The sequence below is a fragment of the Lissotriton vulgaris genome, chromosome 10 (assembly GCF_964263255.1).
Source record: "Lissotriton vulgaris chromosome 10, aLisVul1.2, whole genome shotgun sequence".
Lineage (NCBI taxonomy): Eukaryota > Metazoa > Chordata > Amphibia > Caudata > Salamandridae > Lissotriton > Lissotriton vulgaris.
The window spans coordinates 976705199-976732032 of NC_141698.1; the positions used below are offsets into that span (position 1 = coordinate 976705199).

Consider the following 26834-nt stretch of genomic DNA (forward strand, 5'->3'; position numbering starts at 1 on the left):
ACATTTGATCACTTGTATGTTAAAGTGCAATTCAAATTGAATACATTGAGGCTACTATCACACAGCATATCCCATATAATATGAGTCAGTAGATTCATTAGGATTCAAGGTAGAATGGATATTATAACACATCTTGTAACAATCTGCTTTTCACAAATGAATTAAATCTAAACAGAAACAAGGAACTAACATTACACTGGTTATGTTGTGAAATTATAATTAGGTGACAAAAAGAACAAGAGCCATTTTCCCAAAAATATTTTATTGAGTTACTTTTTTTTAACACCTTCAACTTCAAAACAGAGAAACAGTAATAAAAAATACCTAAAAATGTAGCATACATTATTTCAAATATAAAGCAATCTCAGATTATTTTTGGGATATGTAACTAACACAGTATAACTTGATGTAATAGTATACATTTATGCAAAATCATTTTATGTTTATATGGATATGATGATGACAAGTAACTAAACGTAACCTAGCATACTAAACTTCATACACAGTACATCAATTTTCAAAATTAACAAAACAACCGAATAGGTACTCATCAAAAGCCACATTTTCTTACTAAAGTAAAGCTTTGTGTCACATAAACTACGTACTTTTATATAAAAATAAGTCCCATGTTATATCGCATGACATTGTATGTACTCCTGTGACTGCCTCCAGTTACATGTTTCATGTGGCATGAGCCTATATTCAACAGCGCTAGAAGCTACAGGGACAGGACTTGTTATGAGTCGTTTCTGTTTTCCACAGCTGCAAAAGGTTTGTGCAACAAGTGAGGACAACATTCTTATAAACAAGCAACACACAGTCACCATGTCCTTAGCTCAAGTTAATGGTTCACAAAACAAGATCAGGATTTTATTATTTTATTACAACTGCCTATTTTATAGTTTATGAAAATGTGTTTTTCTCAAAAAATTGTTGGCTATTTTCCAAAGAGAAATTCATTTGGCGGTGCAAAGGTACCAAATGATGTCCCTGTGTTGCTGCATGCAAAAACCCATGATTTAACCTTACTTGGTTACCCTTCTCCATCTGACATTTCCTTTTGGACCTCTTGATATACTATGCACTTTCTAATTCTTTGAATTTATGTATAAACAAAAGCATTAAAGAAGTCATATGTTACAGCAAACGTACTTAATTGTTTTTGGTGTACATTGTTCGACATGGGTATTTTATTTCATTGCGGATGCTTATTTGCAACAAACCACTACTTCGACAACTGTTCCTTTACTTTAATTACATACAATTGAAACATTATACTTTTTCACATTTTTGGCAATACATTGAAAACTTTTAAAAACATTAATACACTATGATTAATCAATATAATAATGTCTAATTTGCATTCATACACAACATCATTGATATCGCTTAATGACTGCATTCTGAGATACAACAACACATATATCTTAAAGACATAGTGAGATAATTGTGGCAGTTGTATTCACAATTGTTCTGCTACATTTTATAATTAATTTGTACTTTTGCACATGGAAAACTAATGCCAGACAAGGTTAGTCAGCTAATTTACATTCATTAACAAACAAATGTACATGTACAAACCAGATGGTCCATCTTTAGTCCTCTACTGCATTTTCTGAGTAAGGACTTTTCTTTTAGCAGAACACCTATCATCCCAAATGTAGACACCACTGCTGTATGCGGAAAGTATAACATACTCCCATCTCAGAAATGGTGGAGACAGTACTACTCAAAAGTTTTGTATCTTGGGCATAGAATTTCCAGGACACAAACCATCAGAGAAACCATACATTTGCTGATACATCATATTAATCAACAAATCAACAGTATTAGTAAGTGCGTTCTTTCTTTTATTTCTTCCAGAAGTATTTAAACCTATAATAATATAAACATTGAAGACTAATGGATTAGTTAACTTACATTGTTAAACAAGTTGTCTGCCACTTTCATCCAGGTTGAGAATTGGTTTGATGCTTCATTAAAATGGAGCATTTTCTTTCATGTAAGGTATGCCTGATAATTTGAAAAATACTTTATAGTGCTGTAGAGTTTAATGGGGAAATACTGCCTTATCCGATCTTTCTAGTTCAAACCAATACATTTAGCAATTCTCCACCTCTGAATTACCTTAGTGTGACATCACCAGTCAGGAGAAAGGGAGTACCCACAGGGTCTATGTTGTTCATCACAGCTGCTAGCTATCCTTTTATCTTCTGTGAAACTCTTCCAATTAAGCAAGCTTCTTTTTATTGGTGAACATAAGTATTTCCATGTACACTCTGCTACATTTAGTGTAATAAATGAAATATGATCTGCACATATTTTAATTACGAATATACATTTTGCAAAGTAATGTTCGCATTTTCATGAAACATACTATTTACTGCAACTTTAAAGGTTACTTATGGAGAAATGAATTGTCCCCAAGGACATCTTGGTACTAATAAGATATGGTGTGACCAAAACAAATCTAATTGGAGGGTAGATGGGTAGATGACCTTGTTTTTATAGCGTTCATGAATTTACAATGATTTGGCGGATCATAAGAGGTAGACAATAACTAGCATCAGATTAGACCCAAAGGCTTCCTCAAATTACAAATGGGGGCTAGAGTCACTGTAGCGAACCAGATTTGAGTCAGAGCTCTGAGATGTTCCAGGCCACTACATGAAACATGTTTTTCACACTACTTTTGCAGCACCTCCTTTGTACATATATATTACATATGTTTTTCATGTCAAAGCTCATTGAGTTACGTCATAGTGAGCAATCTAATCACTTAAGGAATGATCCCTGTGGTGGGCACCCCTTTAGAATTCAGCAGTAGACTTTTGTTCTCAATGTGGAAGATGTTAAACTATTTTAAAATCTGAAGGAGGCTTCTCTGTTCCAATATATATTGAAGTTAGATCACCTTACTGCTTTAGTACGTGACATACATGGGTATATGCCTTTCTCTAATAACCTAGTAATTGTTTCTATCAAAATCATGTAACCAGAGCCTGAAGCAAAATTTGTCATGCTTGTGTTGGAAAGAAAATAAAATCTATGAGGAGTGGCATGAAGTCAAATTCAAAATTTTGATAATCAGCATTTTCTCGTGTTTCTCTTAATGCAGGTATCCCCATCTCAATTTCCTATCCTTTCTTCATTTTTACTTCTTCTACTACAACATTCAATGTTCTTTGCAACCTGTTGCTGCCACCTATCATTTTCACTTAAAAATGTCATCCAGTAGGATTTCTCACATAAAATAGTGCTGGTCTAGCACAAGATATATTTCCACTCACAGTTCACACCCTGTGGTCTAGCCTTTGTAGTCTGCTGATGTAAAGCTGTTTTCAATGGAATTTTCAAAACTGATTTAAAGGCTCCAACATGAATTGGTTTACTGGACCACAGAGACATCCTGCAATCTATGAAAGCCAAGACAGGTATTCTGAAGTCAACTGAAGGAGCAAATTAGACATCGCAATTGCAGATAGGTATTTGATTGCCAGCTACGTAGGAGAAAGTAGCATAGCAGAAGCAGAGAAGTTTGTTCCATGGGCAGGTACTTGCAAAATGTATCCCAGAGATTAAGTATTTCCTAGACGAAAACACTGCCAGTTTTTTTCTCATATTAAATGTGAATTTAACTCTAGCGAGGTTAATTTATTTTCAGTAAGTCTGACCAATATTGCTCAGCTTTTCTTTAGAAACGTATGAGAGGAAAATACATCTGAAGAAGAGATACCATATGTTTACATCCTGGTATGTTTCAAATATTTGACATTTAGATACCATCAACTTGGGCCATTACTCAAATTGCATAAGTATTCTAATGTTTTTGGCTCAGCATTACATCTTTTTCCTTCTTTTTGTTGTTGCAGATAAGAGTGTGGTACAGAGGTGAATCATTGCTACCACTTGTTGGAGTCCCACGCCAGAAACCATCCTGTAAATGTGGACGGCTCATGCCCTTGCTTCACAGTAATAATTGGAATGCCTTTGTCTCGTCCCGAAGGATCTGTCTCAATGTACTGCTTGGCTGTAAAACAAAGATTTAATTAAAACAGAAACATTTGTATAGAAAGATCAGTTTTGCAAGAACAGAAATACTATATCACCAAATATTATTTTTTGTATTGCTATATAAACACACATTACTTAAGTCTTAACTCATTAATATGATAAAATATGATACTCATTTGCACGGCGCGAACAGAACTCTCTTATGCGATGAGTAGCTGTCGTTGTGTCTCGTGCTGTGCAAATTTATAATTTTGTCTGCATAGTTTAACAAAGATGAAAAGTTTTCAGAATTTGTCACCTTTCCAAAGCTTAGTATCCAAATAAAATTAGCTAAAAAAATATCTTACGAGATGTTTCCCATAAAGTGTCATTGCAATTAAATTTTTCTGAAAAAAGTGGGTTTCACAGAGCTTTTTTTCCAGTGAAATATGCTTTTGATGAAAGTTTTCTTCCACTATTTTTTGAACTTCTGCAACTTCATAATTTTGACAAAGAAAGCTAAGTCTTAAAAGTCTTAAACGTCACACTCCTCAAGTTTCCATCCGAATCAGTGCCAGGCTTTTTATTGGTATTGGAAGAAGAAATGTTTGAGTTGGTCTTGCCGCGACTGAACCAATAATGTATCTTTTCTATCACTTTTTTGTCATTCAGAATTATTCCCAATTAGTGATAATGTTAATTATCAATCTGATGTATTCTCCTCCCACTCAGAATATGGTTATTATCTAATGTAAAGTTGCTTTTAAGATGGGTATGTGTGACAAGATATTTCAGGTACGAAGGAATCTGCTAAGCTGAAATATCTCTTCCACTGAAGTTAAGTACAACTTGTGAATCAACTAAAAATAACAGTAAGCAAACCTGAAAATGTGGTATATGTAAATGTTGTGTGCAGAATGAGACCTCTGTGATTGACAAAGGCTATTAAGACTTGTGAGGAAACCCAAGGTAAGCCCAGAGAATAAATACATATGCAACAAAAGATAAACAAATGGCAAATCTTAAGCATTCGTGTCATTTATGTCCCTTCACTTTCTATGTAGATTTGTATCCTTGATCTATCTTTCAGTGAGCACCGATGTAAGAGATCTTACACGTCATCCTGAGGTGTCTTCATTTTTTGAGAAACCTTGGGGACTGGCATATACTTAGAAACCTTCCTTCCTTCTTAAGGAAGTGCAAGGTCAATTGAATATATTCAATCACCAGCATTCATGAAAGACACCAGCTGAGCTTGTTCAGTACGACAGCATCCTTCCACTTACAAAGATGCAGAGGAGGAATGTAAAATTAGGTACGCAGACAAAATATCGAGTTTTAAATTTCGATATACAATTATATCGAAGTTTAAATATCGAAGGGACATAATATAGAAGGTAAGTAATATCGACACTCTTAATATCGATATTAGTAATATCGAAGTTTTAAATATCGATGTCAGTAATATCGAAGTAAATAATTTCGATGTTACTAATATCGATTTTTAAATACATTTTGTGTATATTATATTGTATTTATTATGTTTAATAATTTATTTTTAATGTAATTTAATTAAATGTTGTCTTTTAGTACTGTAGCGGGTTGTGGGTTTATAGGGGAATAGGGTGGGAAGTAATTTAATTATGTTAAATTAATTATTAATTAGTAGGAATTATTAAATATTTAATTGAGTATTATTTTTAATTCATTTTAATTTATTGATTAATTGAAAAATATGTTCTGTAGAGGGTTATGGGTTTATAGGGGAATAGGGTGGGAAGTAATTTAATTATGTTAAATTAATTATTAATTAGTAGGAATTATTAATTTATTAATTGAGAATTATTTTAATAAATTTTAATTAATTGATTAATTGATAAATATGTTCTGTAGCGTGTTATGGGTTTATAGTGGAATAGGGTGGGAAGTAATTTAATTATGTTAAATTAATTATTAATTAGTAGGAATTATTAATTAATTAATTGAGAATTATTTTTTATTATTTTTTATTAATTGATTAATTGATAAATATGTTCTGTAGCGAGTTATGGGTTTATAGGGGAATAGGGTGGGAAGTAATTTAATTTTGTTAAATTAATTATTAATTAGTAGGAATTATTAATTAATTAATTGAGAATTATTTTTACTTAATTTTAATTAATTGATTAATTGATAAATATGTTCTGTAACGGGTTATGGGTTTATAGGGGAATAGGGTGGGAAGTAATTTAATTATGTAGAAGTAATTATTAATTAGTAGGAAGCATACATTAATTGTTATTAATTGGTAAATAATTATAATTAATTGGTAATTAATTTTAAATAATTCATTAATTGATAAATTTGTTCTGTTGCGGTTTGTGTGTTTATTGGGGAATATGGTGGGAACTAATTTTAATGTAATGAAGTAATAATGAATTATTTTTTATAAGTATGTTATTTCAACCCCTACGCTATCCAACACTTTCCCTACTCTTGCACTCTCTGGAGTGGGAATAGTAATTTTTACCCGTACGCTATCCAACACTTTCCCTACTGTTGCACTCTCTGGAGTTGGAATAGTAATTGTTACCCCTACGCTATCCAACACTTTCCCTACTGTTGCACTCTCTGGAGTTGGAATAGTAATTGTTACCACTACGCTATCCAACACTTTCCCTACTGTTGCACTCTCTGGAGTTGGAATAGTAATTGTTACCCCTACGCGATCCAACACTTTCCCTACTGTTGCACTCTCTGGAGTTGGAATAGTATTTGTTACCCCTACGCTATCCAAGACTTTCCCTACTGTTGCACTCTCTGGAGTTGGAATAGTAATTGTTACCCCTACGCTATCCAACACTTTCCCTACTGTTGCACTCTCTGGAGTTGGAATAGTAATTTATAATCCTACGCTATCCAACACTTTCCCTACTGTTGCACTCTCTGGAGTTGGAATAGTAATTGTTACCCCTACGCTATCCAACACTTTCCCTACTGTTGCACTCTCTGGAGTTGGAATAGTAATTGTTACCCCTACGCTATCCAACACTTTCCCTACTGTTGCACTCTCTGGAGTTGGAATAGTAATTGTTACCCCTACGCCATCCAACACTTTCCCTACTGTTGCGCTCTCTGGAGTTGGAATAGTATTTATTACCCCTACGCTATCCAACACTTTCCCTACTGTTGCACTCTCTGGAGTTGGAATAGTAATTGTTACCCCTACGCTATCCAACACTTTCTCTACTGTTGCACTATCTGGAGTTGGAATAGTAATTTTTAATCCTACGCTATCCAACACTTTCCCTACTGTTGCACTCTCTGGAGTTGGAATAGTAATTGTTACCCCTACGCTATCCAACACTTTCCCTACTGTTGCATTCTCTGGAGTTGGAATAGTAATTGTTACCCCTACGCTATCCAACACTTTCCCTACTGTTGCACTCTCTGGAGTGGGAATAGTAATTGTTAGCCCTACGCTATCCAACACTTTCCCTACTGTTGCACTCTCTGGAGTTGGAATAGTAATTGTTACCCCTACGCTATCCAACACTTTCCCTACTGTTGCACTCTCTGGAGTTGGAATAGTAATTTTTAATCCTACGCTATCCAACACTTTCTCTACTGTTGCACTCTCTGGAGTTGGAATAGTAATTGTTACCCATACGCTATCCAACACTTTCCCTACTGTTGCACTCTCTGGAGTGGGAATAGTAATTTTTACTCATACGCTATCTAAAATGTATTTAGCTTTTTTATTAGTATTATGATGTTATTAATTGTTATTTATGTGACTATTTTATGTATATAAATGTATTAGTAATTTATTATATTTTTATTTGTTTATAAGTTATGAAAATAATTAATTTAGAGTTATAATTAATGAAAAATATATTATGTATTATATATTTATTAATATTAATTTGTATTACATTATGTATTAATTTTAAATATTATTGTACATTTTCAAATATGTTTATTACATTTATAAGTATTATTTGTTAATATTAGATTTTTATTTAATAAAAAAAAACGATATTTTACAAAAAACGATATTTTTGTCATTCTATATTTTTTTTCTCGATATATTTGTACTTACCTTGTTAGGGATAGGATTCCTATATTTTTGACTTCGATATTTTTCTTCCGATATTTTTGTATATTGATATTTGTGTTATCGATATTTTGTCAGACATTCGTAAAATTAATATTGTGCGCTTCTGGTTTTGTGAAAGTCAAGCCTAATTTGCTGAAGGATTATAACATCCTAATATTTGCTGTAAGCTAGTGAATTGATGCACAATGATGATGCATGTCAAAGACGGTGCCTGCCACCATATGTCAACAGAGATTTCAAGATGTATTCAAGTGTGTGGCCTCTCTCACCTAACTCTGGGAGATGCTCATGGCCTAATCACCACTGTTAGGATGTCACTTTTTATCTTTTCACACAGCTCTCTTAATGCCTTTCTAAGGCATTACCAGGGCCCCACATCTTCTGCCTGGTATTGGCCCCACATCTTCTGCCTGGTATTCTCCCAGAGCAAATGTCGAGTTGGTTCCAATAGCATATTGAGGAATCTGTCATGGTGGTACACCCAGCCCATTACACAAAGGCTCTTCGAGTTCCCATCTAATACATTAGTAATTTCTTTCCAGCTTCTAGTTCTCACTTAGTGCTTCGAATATTATAAATTCGTGCCATATTTTTCACTTAATTTGGAAAAAATATGAAGCAATTGGAGAGGGAAACAAGAAACTGCTGGCAAAGAAAGAAAGAAAAGTACAGATGGAGACCCCCTCCACTACCTGCACGTATTTTTTCCACTTTCAGGAACTTGCAAATGCTCTCATGACTATGCCTGGAAAGCAGCTCCAGTTGCAAACTTCCAGACATACTTCTGGGAAAGTAATGAGACATGTCCAGCGAGATCCCATTCCTGCTGTGCAGAATTCTGCTGTCCTGCTAAGTTTCCCATGTCCATGTGAGATTATGTGGTCCAGCCAAGGTTTTTTCTTTGAATTTTAGGATTTGTAGTCATGTTGATCCCTGTATAAAACAAGACTACAATTCCAAGAATTCAAACTGGACTGGAACACTGCATCACACATGGACATGGCTCTCTACTCTAGAAGGTCGACTGCTGGTAATTATTAGTAATGCAGGATAGGTATTTTTCTTTGGTGAATGACCCTGTTTAATGCACACTTGCTTATCATTGTGTGAAATTTATTTTTATAATGTAGGCCATCAGCAGTTCTTACCAGACTTTAGAGATTCTTTTCGCTCAACTTCATTGGCATCTTTTCCAATCCAAAGAAATATCTGTAAAGCAATTAAAAACATTTTATAATATCTTGTTGGAGAAAACACATTTTCATAAATTCTCAGCAAAAAACGGTGTTTTCTTTACCACTTGTATTCAAAAGGCTTTGAATAGAACTTTTTTATTTAAATGAAACTTATTATTAAGCAATCGAAATTGGTACTTGCTTTAAGAACGTTAGAAAGATAAAAAGCAGAATCATCTTTGCGTAAATGCTTGCCTTTGATTTCAAATTACACACATACCCCAATTACAATTGCTCAGCTTCCTGAGCTATTTTATCAGCATGCCAAAAAGTGTCTCTTTCCATATTCTTGATCCTAACGTCAAAACAGAGTCCACATTTTTCCTGACATTCTTTAACTTTGATATCATATTTTCTTGTTAGATGCCAAGACCGATAATAGTTTATGCCTACTTTCCTCTATATATTGTGGCTGAGACCAAGTTTTTCACTGATAATATAAACAATGCAAAAAAATCATCAAAATAACTTTTTAATACAGTTAATAACCTGTCTAAAATTAGCAAGACAAGCCCTGTTGCACCAGACCAGCCACTGTGTGGCAAAATAGCAGACTTCTTCCTCTCTAAAATCAACATGTATCTAGAGTTTACCACTTTGACAAGAAACATCAAGACATTATTCAGACATGAAGCACTAGTTTACACTACTACCTACAACAGCAAACATGCATCACTCCTGCTAACCACTGTTATCCCTCTGACGGAAGACAAGGTGGCAAAACTAATTGAAAGCTCCAAATCAGTTGCCCCCTCTGACCCGTGCCTCCCACAGGTTTTACATTCAGTGACAAACACAATATCGCCCCACCTTCAGAACGATGGAATAATATATTACTCATTGGGTGCTTTTTAGGTCGAACCTGGCATTGCAGCGCATGAGCTGCTCACTCTGCGAGGCATGCTGAAGAAGGGTATGTTTTAGAAGAGGAGTGGAAGCCCCGCCCATCTCTTTCATTGGCTGGAGTCATCGTCCACGGTAAATGCTGGCTTCAGATTGATAATGAGACGTCTTAGTCCCTCCTTGTTACTTCCCTGTCTCCTTTTGTGACCGCCCATCAGGACTGGATCTTTTACTTGTTATGTTACACTGTCTCTTTCACTAGTCTGTAAGCACTATTTTTTTTCATTCTGCTTTGGCAATGGTGAAAACTTATTATCAGACAATGGTTTTGTTATGCCACTAAAGTAGCAATATAAAACTTCAGGAAACATCTCCTAGCTAATCTTTAACAAACTTTAACCCGTTCCGTGCTCGTGACGGAACCGTTCTGTCACGAGCCTCGGGTGGGTTGTGCTGGTGACGGAGCGGTTCCGTCATGGCCAGCTCGCCGTGCCTGCGCGGTGCTGATTTCTATTAAGTGGGCGGGGCCGTGACGGAACCGCTCCGTCACAAGCACAGCCCACCCGAGGCTCGTGACGGAGCAGTTCCGTCACGAGTACGGGAGCGCCACCGGCCCCCTAGCGCTGCGGCGGAATAGCTGCCGCAGGTAAGGGGTTAAAGAATGTTTGAACCCCGGACTTCCAGGAGGGCTGGACAGCGCGTGTGGTGGTCATGCGTGCCTGCGCTGTGTGACAATCTCTCAGTTAATAAACATGCCTTCAGTGCTGGCAGCACGCTGGCTCGTTTGTAGAACAGTACTTGCACGCTGGCTTCTATGTGAAATTCATACATCGGCAACGCATGTCAGAGCCTGCAGTAAGGCTTGTTAAAAGACTGGTGAACACTGCCGCTGTTTTAAGATTCAGGCTCCACACATTTTCCCTAAAAATGACATGGTACGTGAGCACAAAAGACAGCATTTCGCTTCCAATTTTTAGAGAGAGGAAGAGGCCCATTTTCAAGAACCTCAATTATCTCGGTACCGATTCCACTTTTCGTTTTAACCTAGAAACAGAATGTGTGCGTACTGTGACTGCCATCTGGTGGTCAAACGAAGCAAAAGCATTTTCAATAAAATAGGTCTTGCATTTACGCGATTTTGAGCTATTATTGACATTTCAAATAACAATGCCTTTTTTTGTTTTCGTTTTTAAAACATAAATAAAAGGCATCGTCATTTACAATGCCAATGGCTTAAACTCGCGTAATGCGAGACCTATTGCATTGCAAATGCTTGTTGTTAGCCTGAAAGAAAGCTTCCATTCTGCCACTCTTAAAAAACCCTCGCTAGATCCCCAGGAAGTGAAAAACTACAGGCTGACTTCTTGACTCACACTTCCAGCAAAGATTCTTGGAAAAAATCTAAACCAAGAAATCATGGCTTTTTTTGGAATCATCTGACATTATTGATCTGTCACAACATGATTTTAGACCTAGTCCTTGCAGGGAGTCAGCTCTTATAGATGTGATGGAAGACATCAGAGCTGTTGTCGCCAAGGGTGGGGAAGCAGCCTTGATTTTACCTGATCTCTTGCTGCTTTTGATATAGTGGACCATTCTCAACTGGCTGGGACACATAGGTATTAGGGGCCGATCATTAAAACTACCAGGCTTCTTTTTTACCCAATCACAATCAAATTGTTTTACTTTAAATACTTTTGTACTCCCTGTGGGTTCCCCAAGGGATACTTGATTAGCCCTACTCTTTTAATGTGTATGCCCCTATCCTCGAACTCATTAGATCATTTGGCTTCTCAGTATTTTTCTATGCTCATGACACCCAGATTGTGGTGTCTGCCTTTTCAAACTGTGAAGAAGTAGCCAAACAATTTGATGCTTTCAAGGAAAATATCGTTAAGTGGATGCAGAAAAATTGCTTGAAACTCAACTCTGAGAAACAGATCTGCTGCTTTTTGGCAGCAACACTGCCCTCTGGTGGCACTCACTACATGACAAGATACCAATGAGTAATTCTGAGTAGACCGGGGCGTATTTAAATTACGATGGAGTAATCAGAGTAATGTTAGTAATTCAGGGCTTCTCTTTGAGACGGAATTACTGATCAGTAGGCTATATCTCCTGATTATGTAACTTTAAGTGATATGGGAGGGGAAAATCCTACTGTGAGAGAACACTTATTGAGCGCAAGCAGCCACCCACACTCACTATTTATGTTTGACTACGTCTAGGGCGATTTCTTAGTGCAAAATGTATTGTCACATCTTTTTTGGGTGTAAGGGTGCATTTTTCGCTAAGCAAATAGCGCTAAATGCTGAGAACAAGTTGGGGGAAAATACTACCCCAAGTGCACATTTAGCATTATTTCTTAGTGCAAAATAAATTCTTGAGCAAATTTTGGACACCAGGGGCCTCATTTATGAAAAGTGACGCATCGCTGCGTGAAAACAGCGATGCGTCACTTTTCACTGCGCACTCCTTGCGACACCAATGATGCGTCATATTTAATGTATGACGCATCATGTCGCAAGGACTTACAGATAAGTCAGTATTTCTGACGCATCTGTAAGCGCAAAAGTGACGCATTGCTGGAGTGTGTCACAAAAGTGACGCAACTCCAGCAATGCGTCCTTTCACATGGGGAAAGCCCCATGTGAAAGGGCTTGCGTCAGTCTTACGCCTGCTGTGAGGCAGGCACAAGATTTTGACGCAACCGCATCCTAAAAGTGACGCAATGAAATCTCATAGATTTCACTGCGTCACTATTACGAGGCTTTTTGCAGGGGAACGCCCCCTTTGCATACATTATACCTGACGCAGGCATAATGTGGCGCAGGGGTTTAAAAAGTGACGCATCTACCTAGATGCGTCACTTTTTAAATATGGAGCAACAAGGCGCAAGTTTTACGCCGCCGATGCGTCACAAAAAGTGACGCATCCGCAGCGCAAAACTGACGCAAGGCCTCATAAATGAGGCCCCAGGCACATTTTGCTCTAAGAAAATAGCGCTAAAGGACAAGAGTAATTGGGGGAGAAATCCTACCCCAGAAGCGCTATTAAGTAGCACAACCAGCTCCTCACACTACTTATTAGTGTTCTGTTGCATTTAGCACTATTTCTTGGGGCAAAATGCATTATCACAAAATTACTCTTTTTGCGTTTTTTTAGTGTAATCTTGTGTCATTCTCAGGTAACTCCACGTGATTACACCACACTGAATTACAAAAGTTATGCCTACCCCTAATTGTAAGGTAAAAGAGGTCTCTTAAGACTCAAAGGAACACTTTCCACAGACAAGTGGTGGACCATCACTCCTTTGTGCCTCAGCAAATGATAGTACTGTACCAATCCCCTTCCCATTATCACACATTTTGTGCAATGGCATAAGGAAAATGGCATTGCACTTTGTCAAAGAAGCATGAGACTGTATGGCAGTCTGCCACTGGCATGGGTAGGATAATAACAGTCACAAGAATACAAACATACAGCCACTGTTAGAATTTTACTATGTGTGCACGAATGCCTGCGCATCACAATTTCAGCTACAGATAATCATGTACATGCAGTCACTGAGTCTCACTCACAGTGAGTGAGACTTCACTAGTAAGCGGTCTTAAGTCAACAAATTAGTGGGATTTTGCAGGTTAGAATCAGTATTTCTCTGCATGTCCGCTATGCTTATAATAGGAAAGTGCTATCATGGCTCAGAAGGGGTGTTCAACTTTTAACCCCTTCGATGCTCATGACCGAACGGTTCCGTCATGAGCATCGGTCGAGCTGTGCTCATGACGGAACCGTTCTGACATGACCACGCCTATTTTCATTAGGGCCCAGCACCGGCGGTAAATCTGCACCGCACGGATGAGGTTAATAGCTTTGCACTGAAGTTTTTGAAAAGGTTACCAGTGCAATAGAGTCCTTGCTAAGGCACGGCATCATTCCACTAGCAAGAGGCCTGCTCTGCTAATTGTCCGCTCTCGCACAGTCTACCTATTCACTGAGGGGCTTCTTTATGAGAGGCCTATGTTACTCTTGCACCATGTAAAGTGGTACATGCATGACGCAGGGCTCCAAATCAGATTTATTAAGCCACACAAAGCCACCCTGCATGTCGCCGCAAATTGCAGGTGTTCCATGGGAGATGTGCTAGGTTCTCCAATGCAACACCGATGGATTTTGATGCTGCCCCAGATTTACAAAATCATGTAAGCCTGGGGAAGCACCGCTTCCTTACTCCTCCCAAGGGGAGGCGTAACAAGGAGAAATATATTCATATATTTCTCCTTGTTCTTTCTATTTGTGCTGCATTCTGCCTCTTAGGATTGTATTTGTGCAGGAAGGTACAAAAAGAATCCTACATGCAATGGTGGCACCCTTGCACATATTGTGCAATGGTGCCTACATTGACGCAAGGCTGGGAAACCGGTGCTAGCACAAGGCGAAAGGACAGGAAAACACTGTATTGTATAAATATGGTGCATTCTTGCCCTTTCACTCTGGTGTAGGGCAGTGCAGCAAGGCGTCTTGCTGCACCGGCCTATGCCAAAATCCCATAAATGAGGGCCTGAGTTTGCCTGCTCTCTCAGGTATGCTCACTTTTTCCAATCCCCGAAATGCTAGTTCGCGCCCATTATGTACATTATATCCTCAGTGTGTCTGTCCCTCTCTAGTGTTGTGGAAAACTCCAACCCCCTTGTTGGAATTACCAAAGTATGACTGCCCTCCATCAGTCTTCTTGCTCATTTTCAAGTTTGCACACTCTATGTGATTCTCTCCAGTTCTCTGAAGTATATCTGTTCTTCTTGCTCTTTCTACTGCCTTCTAGTTCTCCCTGTTCAACTCCAGTCTGCCACTTCCCTCTTACAGACCTCTTGAGTTTCTCATTTCCAACCTGAGTAGCTCATCCTGTTTTTTTACATTGCGTTATGGTACTTTTATAAATGGTATGGTGATTCTGTCAAAAGCACTTATGCAACAAATTATTACTCAAAGGAAGGCCAAAAACTAGTACTTTCATGTCCAATTGATGGGGAGAATAAATGTTTACATCACATTTTCATGCAATAGTAAGTATACAACTATATTAGAACACTGGAATTGTGAGAACTCCATTAGTTAAAGACAATGGAGTAGCGTTGGGCTTATAATGGCTAGTAAATGCCCAATGATACAACATTCCAATGTATTTCTTCAATTTTGAACATTCTACCCTTAGTTGATGGAATATGAACTAATAGCCTTATAACCCTTATGCCTCAGGCTACACCTGTTTTTAAAAGCCCTCGTTGTAGGCCCTCATCTGTGGCTCTGGACAAAACTTGGGGTCAGGGCCTTTTACGAAATTAAATGAAATGAAAAGACAATTTGTAGAGCGCGATACTTACCCTGAGGCGTCCTAGCGCTAGCAGACATTGTGAGCGAGGGAAGTGATTCATAGGACTAATCGGGTTGTGAAAAAAGAAGGGTCTTTAGAAGTTTACGGAAGGCCAGCAGGCTGGGTTCTGCACGTAGGTGGAGGGGGAGGGAGTTCCATAGCCTGGATGCATTGTACGAAAAGGCTCGGCCTCCGCATCTAGCTTTCTTGATCTTGGGGACGTCAGTAGAGATGAGGTCGATGATCTGAGCTGCCTTTTTGGAAGCTATGGAGTCACCAGGGAGCGGTAAATGGGCGGGCCAGTTTCCCAGATTGCTCGGTGGGTGGTGCATAGAGACTTGAATTCTATTCTCCGTCTGACTGGCAGCCAGTGTAGGCTCCTCAGTCCATCCCTGACGGATGTACGGCGGGGAATTTGGAGCAGTGTGCGGGCTGCACAGTTCTGCACAATCTGAAGCATGTTCAGGGTGGACTGGGGGGCACCCAGATAAAGGGCGTTTCCAAAGTCTAATCTGGAGAGGATAAGTCCCAGGATCATGATCTTCCTTCTTTACAACCAGTATAGCCCTCAGCAACGGGCTATACAGCTATATTATGAGTAGTAAGAGTCTATATTATTAAACAAGATGACATATATACCACATACAATTGTTTTAATGGTAAGATATAATGGCTCAGTGCTCATGAAGGAGACATGGATTTGTGTGCCTGGCCAGGAAGGTCTGTCTCCTCATCAGGCAGTGGTGTGTGTGGCTCCACCCAGCATGATACCATTTTAGTCGGGGTGGACTGCAAAGACAATCACCTTGCCCATTCCTTTCCAAGATCTTAGTCAAGATCTTGGTCTTCACATTCATAAGCAATGAGGATTAGAATGATGCACACCATTCAGACGATTGACCAGTTTGAGGAGAACCCAGATGGAGGTGCTCTGCAGGTCCCTGGCAAAGAGCCAGTCTGAATAGAGTTGTTAAATATATTAAAGAGATGAAGGCTTAAAGAGTGCAAGCCTCTTTAAGAGCTACACAGCCAAGTTATTAGGTGTGGGGGTTCTGCTCAAGTGGGTGATGCTTAGAAACCTTTGTAAGCTCAAATAGAGAAAAGTCCATGAACACCTGGTCCAGGGCCAACAATTCCCGGAGCTGCATGTCCAACATCAAGGGATCAGTAGTCTCTCTTGTGTCGGCACAAGTCTGCTGGCATTTAGCAATTGGTAGTAGTCTGTATATGTGGTCACAATCAGACGTCCACTGATTGTTACTACTCTGCATGCATCGTGCACTTTGGTGATCATCCTAGAAGCCAGCACTCACTTAGCAATCCCCCATTGAAGCTTACATAATGTATCACCTGCCACGGGAATACATCTCTGGAACACTATTTGTACCATCCATGCTCTGTTGAGTGAGTGCTAAGTACTTAAGCTCTAGTCTAGCCGTCTCTATTTGCCAAGCAGTTGTGGTGTGTTCACAGGGCAAGACTGGCTGTAGCGGGCACTGGGCATTTCCCTGTTGGGCTGCCAGGGTGTGTGGTGGTTTTGGGCCTCTGGGGGGGCCGTTTTTGTTACCGGGTGTCGGCATATCGCCCCTCTAACAAAATCAGCCGAAACCGGGCGAAGCAAACAGCTCGGCTGCACCCCCCTCCTCCCCAGGGGGGTCCGGCCAAGCAGTTTGCCAGGGTCGGTTTCGGTTCCCAATCCGGCCCTGTGTGCTCAATAATAGTATGTTTCCTATCTCATTCTCACCTTCTAAGAAAGCCATGGCCTTCCAAGCTGTTGTTTATCTTAAAGCATCCATCTGTTTCCTTCTGAAGAGAGGTGGTTAATTCATCATTCATCAACTACCATGCATTTAATTGCAAAATACCGGGCACTGCATGGGCAATGCTAACAAAGATCTCAACAGGGCAATGGCCAAAGATACCTCAAGGAAGGATGTGCAATACCATGACCCAAGCCAAGTCAGTGATGGGATTGAAGAAATAATAAATTCATGAGAGATACCTATGTGTAGCCAACTACAACATGAAGGGGCTTATTTACAAGCCCCTTTTGTCGCCATTGCCTCACTTTATTAATGCACTGGGGGCGCAGTGTGCCTGTCCTTATTTACAAGGCCACGTAAAGCCACCATGCATGGCTTTTCATGATGTTATAAATATGTCTCCCAATCATGCAATATTCTGCGTGAAAGGGTCGTTCCATGGGTGTTGCTGTGGATGTTCCCACTCAACATCCATGAATCCTGACGCATTCTCAGATTTACAAAGTTTTGTAAACCTGGGAATGCGTGACATTCCTACGTCTCCCCACGGAAGGGTTAAGGGCGGTGCAACGAGAAGAAATACCTTATTTCGTCTTGTTTTTCCTTTTTCTCTGCGTGCTGCATTTTGCAGCACGCATAGAAAGAGGAAAACACCTCTTGTGTTTGTTTTTGTGCAGGAAGTTGCCCCTTCCTGCACAAAAACAAGTACCCCTACAACACAGACACCCTTGCACCATACCATAAGAGTACCACTGTTGGCGAATGGCAGCCCAGTGTGCGCCAGCACAGGGGAAAAGAAATGGAATGTGCCATATTTTGTAGATATGACGCATTCCTGCCCTTTTCATTCGATGCCCAGCAACGCAGTAAGAGGGTGGTTGTGCTGCCATGCATCAAAATATTGTAAATGAAGCCTGAAGAATTCATCCAGCGGGTGAGAGGCTCACCGTGCATTGCATAGTCAAATAGAGGTTATCAATTAAATTGTATGGTGCATCTCAGGGGCCCAACAAAGCAAGAGCAGCTGACACCAAGTCCTCCAGAATTACAGTAAAGTCACCACTGTCACCATAAACCCATATAGTGTATGCTCCTTGACAGCATTACATTTCAACATAGCATTTCATGAGAAAGCAGAATGAATTTATACGCGCACTTTTTCCCAATATTGACCTTCAAATCTGGATGTTACCATAATATAGTATTCCAAACTATCAGTGTGGATTTGGAGTTCCTCAAAGGGGGAATTCTTTATGCAAAAGAATTGCCATGCCACATGTACCCGTCACAATTACCATTTATACTACTGTAGAGATATCTCCTCCGTCAGGGGAGGTTTGCTTTGAACATTGTAGCATGATTGATCCTATCATTAGAGCCATTTACATTGCAGGTGAGGATACAGGATCTGGGTCCAATGGTTATATGGAACTCGGACATTCTAGGTACATTTGAGGTGGTAAAGTCTACCAAATTGAGCTAGTGCAGTTGGGAAAATAACCAGAGTAGGCCAGGCCATGTTACTCCGTCTAGTTTCAACAGCAACATTGATGTAATATACAAGTAACAAATATGAACACATAACTGACCCCTCGCCCCCATAAAATTGAAAGTAGGATGGTAGTTAGTGTTTAAGAATATCTCGACCGTAGACTGTGGTTAAGTGTTTGAGTTCATTTCACAAATTCACTTCAGTTGTTCTTTTTGTGATGTCAACAAGTCATGTGTAATGTCCCATAAAGACGTAGATTTCTGTTCTCACCTTTGATTTAGTTTGTCTTGTTGGTTAACAGTAAATTTCCTGTCGCAGGTTAACCTGTGGAAGGATTGGGGGGTTTCTGGAACCTGGTTCATCTATTATTTTTCCACTTGTTTGGCACATACATGCTGGAAAGTGCCAGATACCTGCCACAACCCTGCATATGCCCCTTGTATGGGAGGCTATTTAGATCAGCAGATAGCACAACATGCTCGTCTGTGCTTATCCGTGCCCGGACCCTGCCCGTTTTCACTCCCTCCTTTTACAGAGGAGATACTACACCAGGAAAGAGCTACTTGCTCTTAACAGTAAAGGCAAGGGCACTAGTTGCGCTACACTAGACCTCTGTTCTTCCAGGATTCCTTCCGAGATTATGTGCCAGGAATGTGGTTCCCTGATAGTAAATCTTGGAACACATGATATCAATGGGCCGGAAATGAAGTCTCAAACTGACTTACATGCTAAGAATACCGGGAGAGATGGTAGAATTCCTTGCACTTTAATAAACTCAAGGTCCCTGATGAAACACAAAATTGAATTTGCTGACTTCCTAGACAGTCACAGCCTGGATATAAGCTGTGACAGAAGCCGGGGCTAACCCCAATTCTCTCCCACACGTGATTGCAGAAATTCCTCTTGGCTAGTCCATCTACAGAATATATAGACTCCTTAAGTGGGCAGATGGATATATCACAACAAAATCAATCAATCAATCAGTATTTGTAGAGCACAGAACTGTCACCCCTGTGGGTTTCGGGGTGCTGGGTTGAGAGGTCTCCATCAAAATCCAGGTCTTGAGTTTCTTTCTGAAGTTTGCAAGGGAGGGTGGTGTTCAAAGGTGGAGGGTCAGGTTGTTCAAGGTCTTGGCAGTGAAATGGAGAAGGAACTGCCTCCGCTGTGACTGCGATGGATGTTGGGGGTGTGTGCGGGGAGTAGGGTTAGGGAGGCTTAGCCCAGATGTCTGGCAGGTTGATAGATAGAATTTCAGTCAATGGTTGATGTAAGCTAGTCCCTGATCATATAAGGCTTTTGAGGCATACGTGAGGATCTTGAACTGACATTTCTTCTGGAAGGGGAGCCAGTGGAGGTTTCTGAGGCGGGGGTGATGTGGGTTCATTTGGGTAGGTCCAGGATGAGTTTGGCTGCAGCGTTCTGTATGGTGTGGTCTTTTGAGGAGTTGGGTGACGATGCAGGAATAAAGTGCATTGCCATAATCGAGGTGACTGGTGACGAGGGCCTGGGTGATGGTATTTTTGGTGTTGACAGGGATTCATCTGAAGATTCTGAGGAGGGTGTGAAAGCTGGAGGAGGTGACTCCGTTGATGTATCGATTCATCGTAAGCTCGCTGTCGAGGATGATGCCGAGGTTGCATGCGTGATCTGTAATAGCAGGTGTGAGTCCAAGCTTGGACAGCCACCAGCTGTTGTCCCATATGGAGGTATTTCTCCTGAAGATCAGTTCTTCAGGCTTGTCAGACTTGGGTTTGGGGCAATTAGCTCTCATCCAGTTGGCAACACTGGTCAAGGTATCACAGAAGTTTGTTCTGGTGGTTGGGGGGATCTTCGGTGGAAAAAACGCTCCGAGACCATAGGTTTAGGAAAGTGAGAACATCCTTGAACTACTTTTAAGCCAATAATCAAGAAGTATCGAACACTTTTCTTGTGTAATAAAACCTTTAAACACCGTCACTGGAATATTTTTTATGCGTATGAAGCCTTGGATTATTTTGACACGCTCTTCCCCTGATGGAGCAGTCTATTTATATCTATGAATGTAAAATCACTGTATTAATAGCATTAAAATGTCAACATGAGAAAACAAAGTATGCGAAAGTTCCGTAACTTCTATTTGCTAAATATTTCTTTTACAATTATGCAAAACTATGCATACTTCAAAACCACTACTTGATGATGTATGTTAGCATTAAATGCATAAAATAAGAATGCATTTTATGCTGAAAAAACACCCAAAAAACACAAATTATAGTCACTTGCAATCTGTCACACACTTTTTCCTGGTACTCACGCCAAATGTTTGCCACTAACATAGCATAATTATGCAATGTGGCATAAAAACCCCACAATTTAGGGAATTTTGCATAACAAGAGTAATGGAAAATTACCTACATTATTTAAGATTATGCAGTCATAATGCACATTTTACCTGGGCATAGTTACTAGTTCAACAAATCCCATCAGACTGGTGCTCTGCATAATTGTGGATAGTCAGTTGCCCTGAACATCCATATTTAGAACAGTGAATCGCACCGAAGTCTTTAATCTTCAAGACCAGCAAATAAAATTGGGGGTAAAGAATGATATTAAAGTGATGTGCAGGTCCTGAAAATCCTCGCACTGTTGTTATTAGATTGACAAGACACAATAAATATATTTCCCACCTGTTCCCATGTATCGAGCAACATGACGTCATCTTCTGCAAGGTCATCCTGTGTGAACTCTCCTGGAACTTCTTCAACCTATAGAAATAAAACCATGTATAAATATGTAGACCACCAATAACAAAAATATAAACGCATAAACGGATGATTGTGAATAGTCAGCAAAATACCTTCTTGTTAGGTTATTGATTTTCTCATGTGGTGTACACCCAAAAGAACTCTACTGCTGCTGACTACGCCATAAATGTAGCTTACTATAAGATAATATGTCTATTTGACAAAGGTTTACTGTACAGTTTTGGATGGTAACAAACAGGAGTGCATTAATTTGGAACACTTTTATCAAATACTAAATAGAGAGTTAAGCCAACATTTTTTAAAGCACTATTCACTTGAAATCAAAAAAACGCACTTTAAAAGTCAATGGCCTAGTTTGCATTTGGAGTTTTAAGCCAGCCTTATTGCACTCGATTTGCCAAATAACAAGTACAATAAGCACTCAGATTACCCCTAGCATGTGCAAGGATATAATATTTTTGCAGGCCCTGAACTACAGGCCACATGCACTCATTCATAGCAGCATATCCATATACCCACTTAATTTTTCTTCAATTAAACACTCATGCCAGCTGACAAAGACCCTCAGTCATACTAACTCATCCAGGGCCCTCACTCCTCCACTCACTTACTGCCTCACCATGTATTCTACCACACCAGCTCATCAAATACTCTCACAGCAATGCTCTCATGCATGCACTGTCTCACCAAGCACTTACTCACACCAACTGACTTTTGACATTCACTAAAACCCCCACTGACATCAATGTAGTCTTGTCTTCACTCACTATCTAAAAAGGTACACAGTAACAATAACTCTAGCATGCCCCTCACTCATGTAGTCATTTATAGTCTCACATTGTATTCTACAACACCAGTTCATCAGAGTCTCACTCTCAGAAAAGCTCTCATGCATTCACTGTTTCACCAAAGACTTACTCGTACTAACTCACCTTTGACACTTATTCATGCACCCACTGACACCAGGGTACCTTTACATTTACTCAATGTTTCACGAGGCACATAATAATAACACGAACTCTAGTGTGACAGTCATGCACATCAACACACTCAGGAACATGAAGCAGAAATCATGGCAGCAAGACTCTGAGAACCTGATCGCACCTCGCCACTCCCAGGGTAGATTGAAGATGACTCAATATAGCAAATACCAGACATTTGGAGACTTAAACATAGCCTATGTATTTGTTAAGCACACACGTTCACTCAAGGGCATTTTGGCGCTGAATAACAGTTACTCAGGTCAATGGTGCTCATTTTATCGACCTCAGAAGGATGAAAGACTTAGTAGACTCACTGGGAGTCCACAATAAAGGCCTGTGGACACATTAGTCCATTAAGCCACCAGAACTGGCTACCAAACAGGAAAAAATGTTACATTAGTAGTACATTTCGGAAGAGCTGTAAATATAGAACGAAACTGTGCATTATGCGAGGTGCATTGGAAATTAATGACCCTCTATAAATACTATAAATACTACAAATTAATACCACTACATGCACAACATGCATAACCCTGTATTTTTTTATAAGTGGAAAATTAAATAGAAAACAACACATTTATTTTTAGGTCTTTCTTGTGCTAAATGAAGGCAGTTTAGTAAGTGAACACACAGTGAAGACATGGATTCCCAACTTAAGCATGTTCTACCAGCCGTGGAGCCACAAGCTGGGGATACTGGTCTAGATACTGAGACACAATCTCCGGGATGCATTTTGTAGTCTCCTGAACAGTGCTTTAGATGGGCATGTACTGTCCGGTACAGAGTACCTCTAAAGTATACACAAAAGTGATGGATGGAATGCTTGAATTAATCTCAGCCACTGGTAATTACTCAGTCAGCACCTATATCCATTGTTATGTTGCATAACATGCCTCCTCGGTTTGGACCCAGCTATATGCAAATCAGTCTTGAAACTGTTCCAATGGGAACAGTCCAGCTCGAACTGCCAAGCCAAGTCCTTCCTGGCCTGTACACAAGCAACTCAGGACTGGTTTCATATAGTTAGGGCTCATCAGCCAGGGAGAGCTTGGTTCCAGTGACATAGTGTTCATGGGACCCATGTCTGGTCATACGTGTCCCATTTAGGACAACACACTAAAGTTGTAGCATCCTCCCCAGCCCGGTTCCATGTAAATGAATTACGCCACTCACGAAGCTCTTGATTACACGTCTTTACTTCTCATAGTGTAGCCAGTAACTGAAAGGTACTGTGTCATGAATTTTATTAACCACACCCAATCACTTAAAACACTAGACTACGGAGTATCTCGGATAACAACACAATTTCTTAAATCAGTACAACATTCAATGACAAAAATAGAAAAAGGAAGAAAGCACACGGAAAAATAATTATATTGGAAAAGGTATTGTATTGAATCAATCACCAAATAAGTTCACGGGGATATGGTATCCTATGGATACAGTCGGGTTAGATTTGCCAGAACTAACTCTATAGACTTATGCCAGTAAATTAACCTAAATAAGTAAGCAAACAAAATCCCTTGTAGCTTTCCTCTACCCTGAATTTTTCATTGCCCAAACCTACAAGGGTCAATTGGGTTACCCTGTACCTCTTTATGAACCATGATGAGCAATGATGAGAAAGGGGACATGCTCAAACTGATCTTAAAAGCACCTTCAACGGCGGCAGTGTTGGGGCTGGCTGACCACGGTGATAAAATAAGTAAATTCAGTAGTAATGCTCCTATTTCAGGAATCACCTTTGCGATTCAGGTGTGGTACAACTTGATGTAATGGTCGCTACTGATGCACCACTCTATAACGCTGAGCATGTGTGTTATGATATAGGTGCAGTATTGTAGCGATAAAAACTTTTTGCCACAAAAGTACTCCTATTATGTTTCCTATAATGTTTTTTGCGACAACTCCAAATATACAGTAATGGACACATGGGAGCTGATGTCCTAAAACGCAGGTCACAAATAGTATATTTGTACAAATAGTGCACCATTTTTTTTACCTGTATTTCATTATGCAGTGCAATATTTGTAAAATAGGTCACAACACAAAATGACCAGTTGCAGAGTGTGACAGAATGACCTGCCTAACAAGTAATATTTACGCAAGTTGATAATTTGCATCACTTTGTGATTGCGAACAAAGGTATTGTGCCCTGCAAGAAAGAATAGATTTAGTACTATTTAAAAAAAAAAAATAGGCCACCATCTCCACATTTAAGAAAAAACTCAGCCCTTGTTCCTTAAAAGAACAGAAGAAAAAAAGTTTCCAATTTGGGAAGACATTGGGAAGTAGGCAGTCTACTTTCCCTTACGCCACACAAAACAATTCCTAAATGGGAATCTGTCCAACGTGGTAATCGTTCCCTCTGTAAATAGATTGCCACATCCTTTGAGGTGTAGGTAATGCTCAAGGCTTTGCCACAACGATTTGTGTTTCAAACCACTGATACTTCATTGTGATTTGTAATTAAGACAGAACTCCACTTTTACACCCCCCCCGTCATAATTGCAATTCAGGATGAGTCTTAAAACTCTTTTTGTGTTTCTGAAAGTTATTCCGAATTTTAAAACGGTTTGGTACATTTAGAAATGTGGGGGCATATTATCAAGGGGGTTTATCTCCGCTTTTTTGGCTTTAAAAGCCAAGAAAGCGGAGATAAAATTATCTCCCTATTACCTAGCTGTCGCTAACACCAGTTAGCGACAGCTAGTAGGAGATAGCGACCATCTTGGGCCCCACTTTGCATGTCAGTGATATTTATCACTAATGATATGCAAAGTGGGCGTGCCAAGATGTTAGCGACTGAAAACAGTTGCTAGCATCGCTATCTCCAATTAACAACTTTTGGAGATATTCGCGCTAAGCACGAATATCTCCAAAAGCTAACACCTGCCCTGAGCAGTTCTTAGCCATGTTATCCAATGGGAGGTGGATAACATGCCTAAGAGCATTAGCTCCGTACTGCATGAATATCGCTGACTTTTCAGCGATATTCATGCATTGCGGCGATTTTTATCGCATTTGCGATAAACCTTGGTAATACCAAGGTTTATTTGCGGTAAAAATCGCCGCAGCGCAGTGGTAAATTTTTATCTCTAACCAAGCAATAGCGATAATTATCGCTATTGCTTGGTAATATGCCCCCTAATTCTGTGATTGCAAATGTTATTATCCTGAAAATTGCAGGGCTGGCTACTACAAATCATTTCATACCTCCTCTAGTAACACAGTTGTACCCTGGATCTTCCCTCTGTGTTTCAGCCTGCCTTGGTTCACAATGCACCTTCAAGTATGGATACCAATAGCTCTGCAAAATGCCTAACAAGCTCTGTAAATAAATGAATATTAACACCTTAGCAGCTATGGAACGTCCAGCTCCAGTGCTGAACGTTCCATTGCGCAGGTGAGGTTCGAACGTCCAACGGCCGTCGGCCGTTGGAATAGGCGCAGCACCAAAGAGGTTAATACATCCTATAACTAGAATTCATTAGTGGCCCCCTGAAGAAGATTTAACAACAAGGGGTGGTGATGGACAGAGTTTCTGAATTAAGCAGAATACTCTCACCCAGTCAAGAGATCAGGGCTAGATCCAACACCGTTTTTTAGCTCACTGCACCATCCCAGCTCAGAACCTGGCTATATGCAAATTAGTCTGTTCCTGTCCCAGTGCATGATGGGAACAGGGCAAACCAAACTAATAAGCCAATTCTTACACTGGGAAGGAAACAAGCTTCCGGGGACCGGTTTCTGGCATTTCAGCCGTCGTCAGCCCGGCTTGCTTGAATCCTGATGGTGCAATGAGCAAGGGACTCACATCTGAGTCTACCCTTCCACGCTTAGGGTGGACAAAATATTTAACAACAAGGGGTGGTGATGGACAGAGTTTCTGAATTAAGCAGAATGCTCTCACCCAGTCAAGAGATCAGGGCTAGATCCAACACCGTTTTTTAGCTCACTGCACCATCCCAGCTCAGAACCTGGCTATATGCAAATTAGTCTGTTCCTGTCCCAGTGCATGATGGGAACAGGGCAAACCAAACTACCAAGCCAATTCTTACACTGGGAAGGAAACAAGCTTCCGGGGACCGGTTTCAGGCATTTCAGCCGTCGTCGGCCCGGCTTGCTTGAATCCTGATGGTGCAATGAGCAAGGGACTCACATCTGAGTATACCCTTCCACGCTTAGGGTGGACAAAATATTTAACAACAAGGGGTGGTGATGGACAGAGTTTCTGAATTAAGCAGAATACTCTCACCCAGTCAAGAGATCAGGGCTAGATCCAACACCGTTTTTTAGCTCACTGCACCA

The 26834-nt window shown here is 39.9% G+C and overlaps 1 protein-coding gene across 1 annotated transcript in view; it reads right to left on the reverse strand.

Annotated features, from left to right (window-relative positions):
• Window positions 1-245: 245 nt before the first annotated feature.
• The window catches only part of SCIN (scinderin), a 312531-nt gene continuing 285942 nt past the window's right edge, over window positions 246-26834 (reverse strand). The window contains exons 14-16 of the mRNA XM_086941979.1: window positions 21463-21540; window positions 9241-9301; window positions 246-4030 (exon numbers count right to left, since the gene is read on the reverse strand). Coding sequence (XP_086798105.1) covers window positions 3903-4030; window positions 9241-9301; window positions 21463-21540 — 267 coding nt within the window. The 3' untranslated portion in view covers window positions 246-3902. The remainder of the gene's footprint in view (window positions 4031-9240; window positions 9302-21462; window positions 21541-26834) is intronic.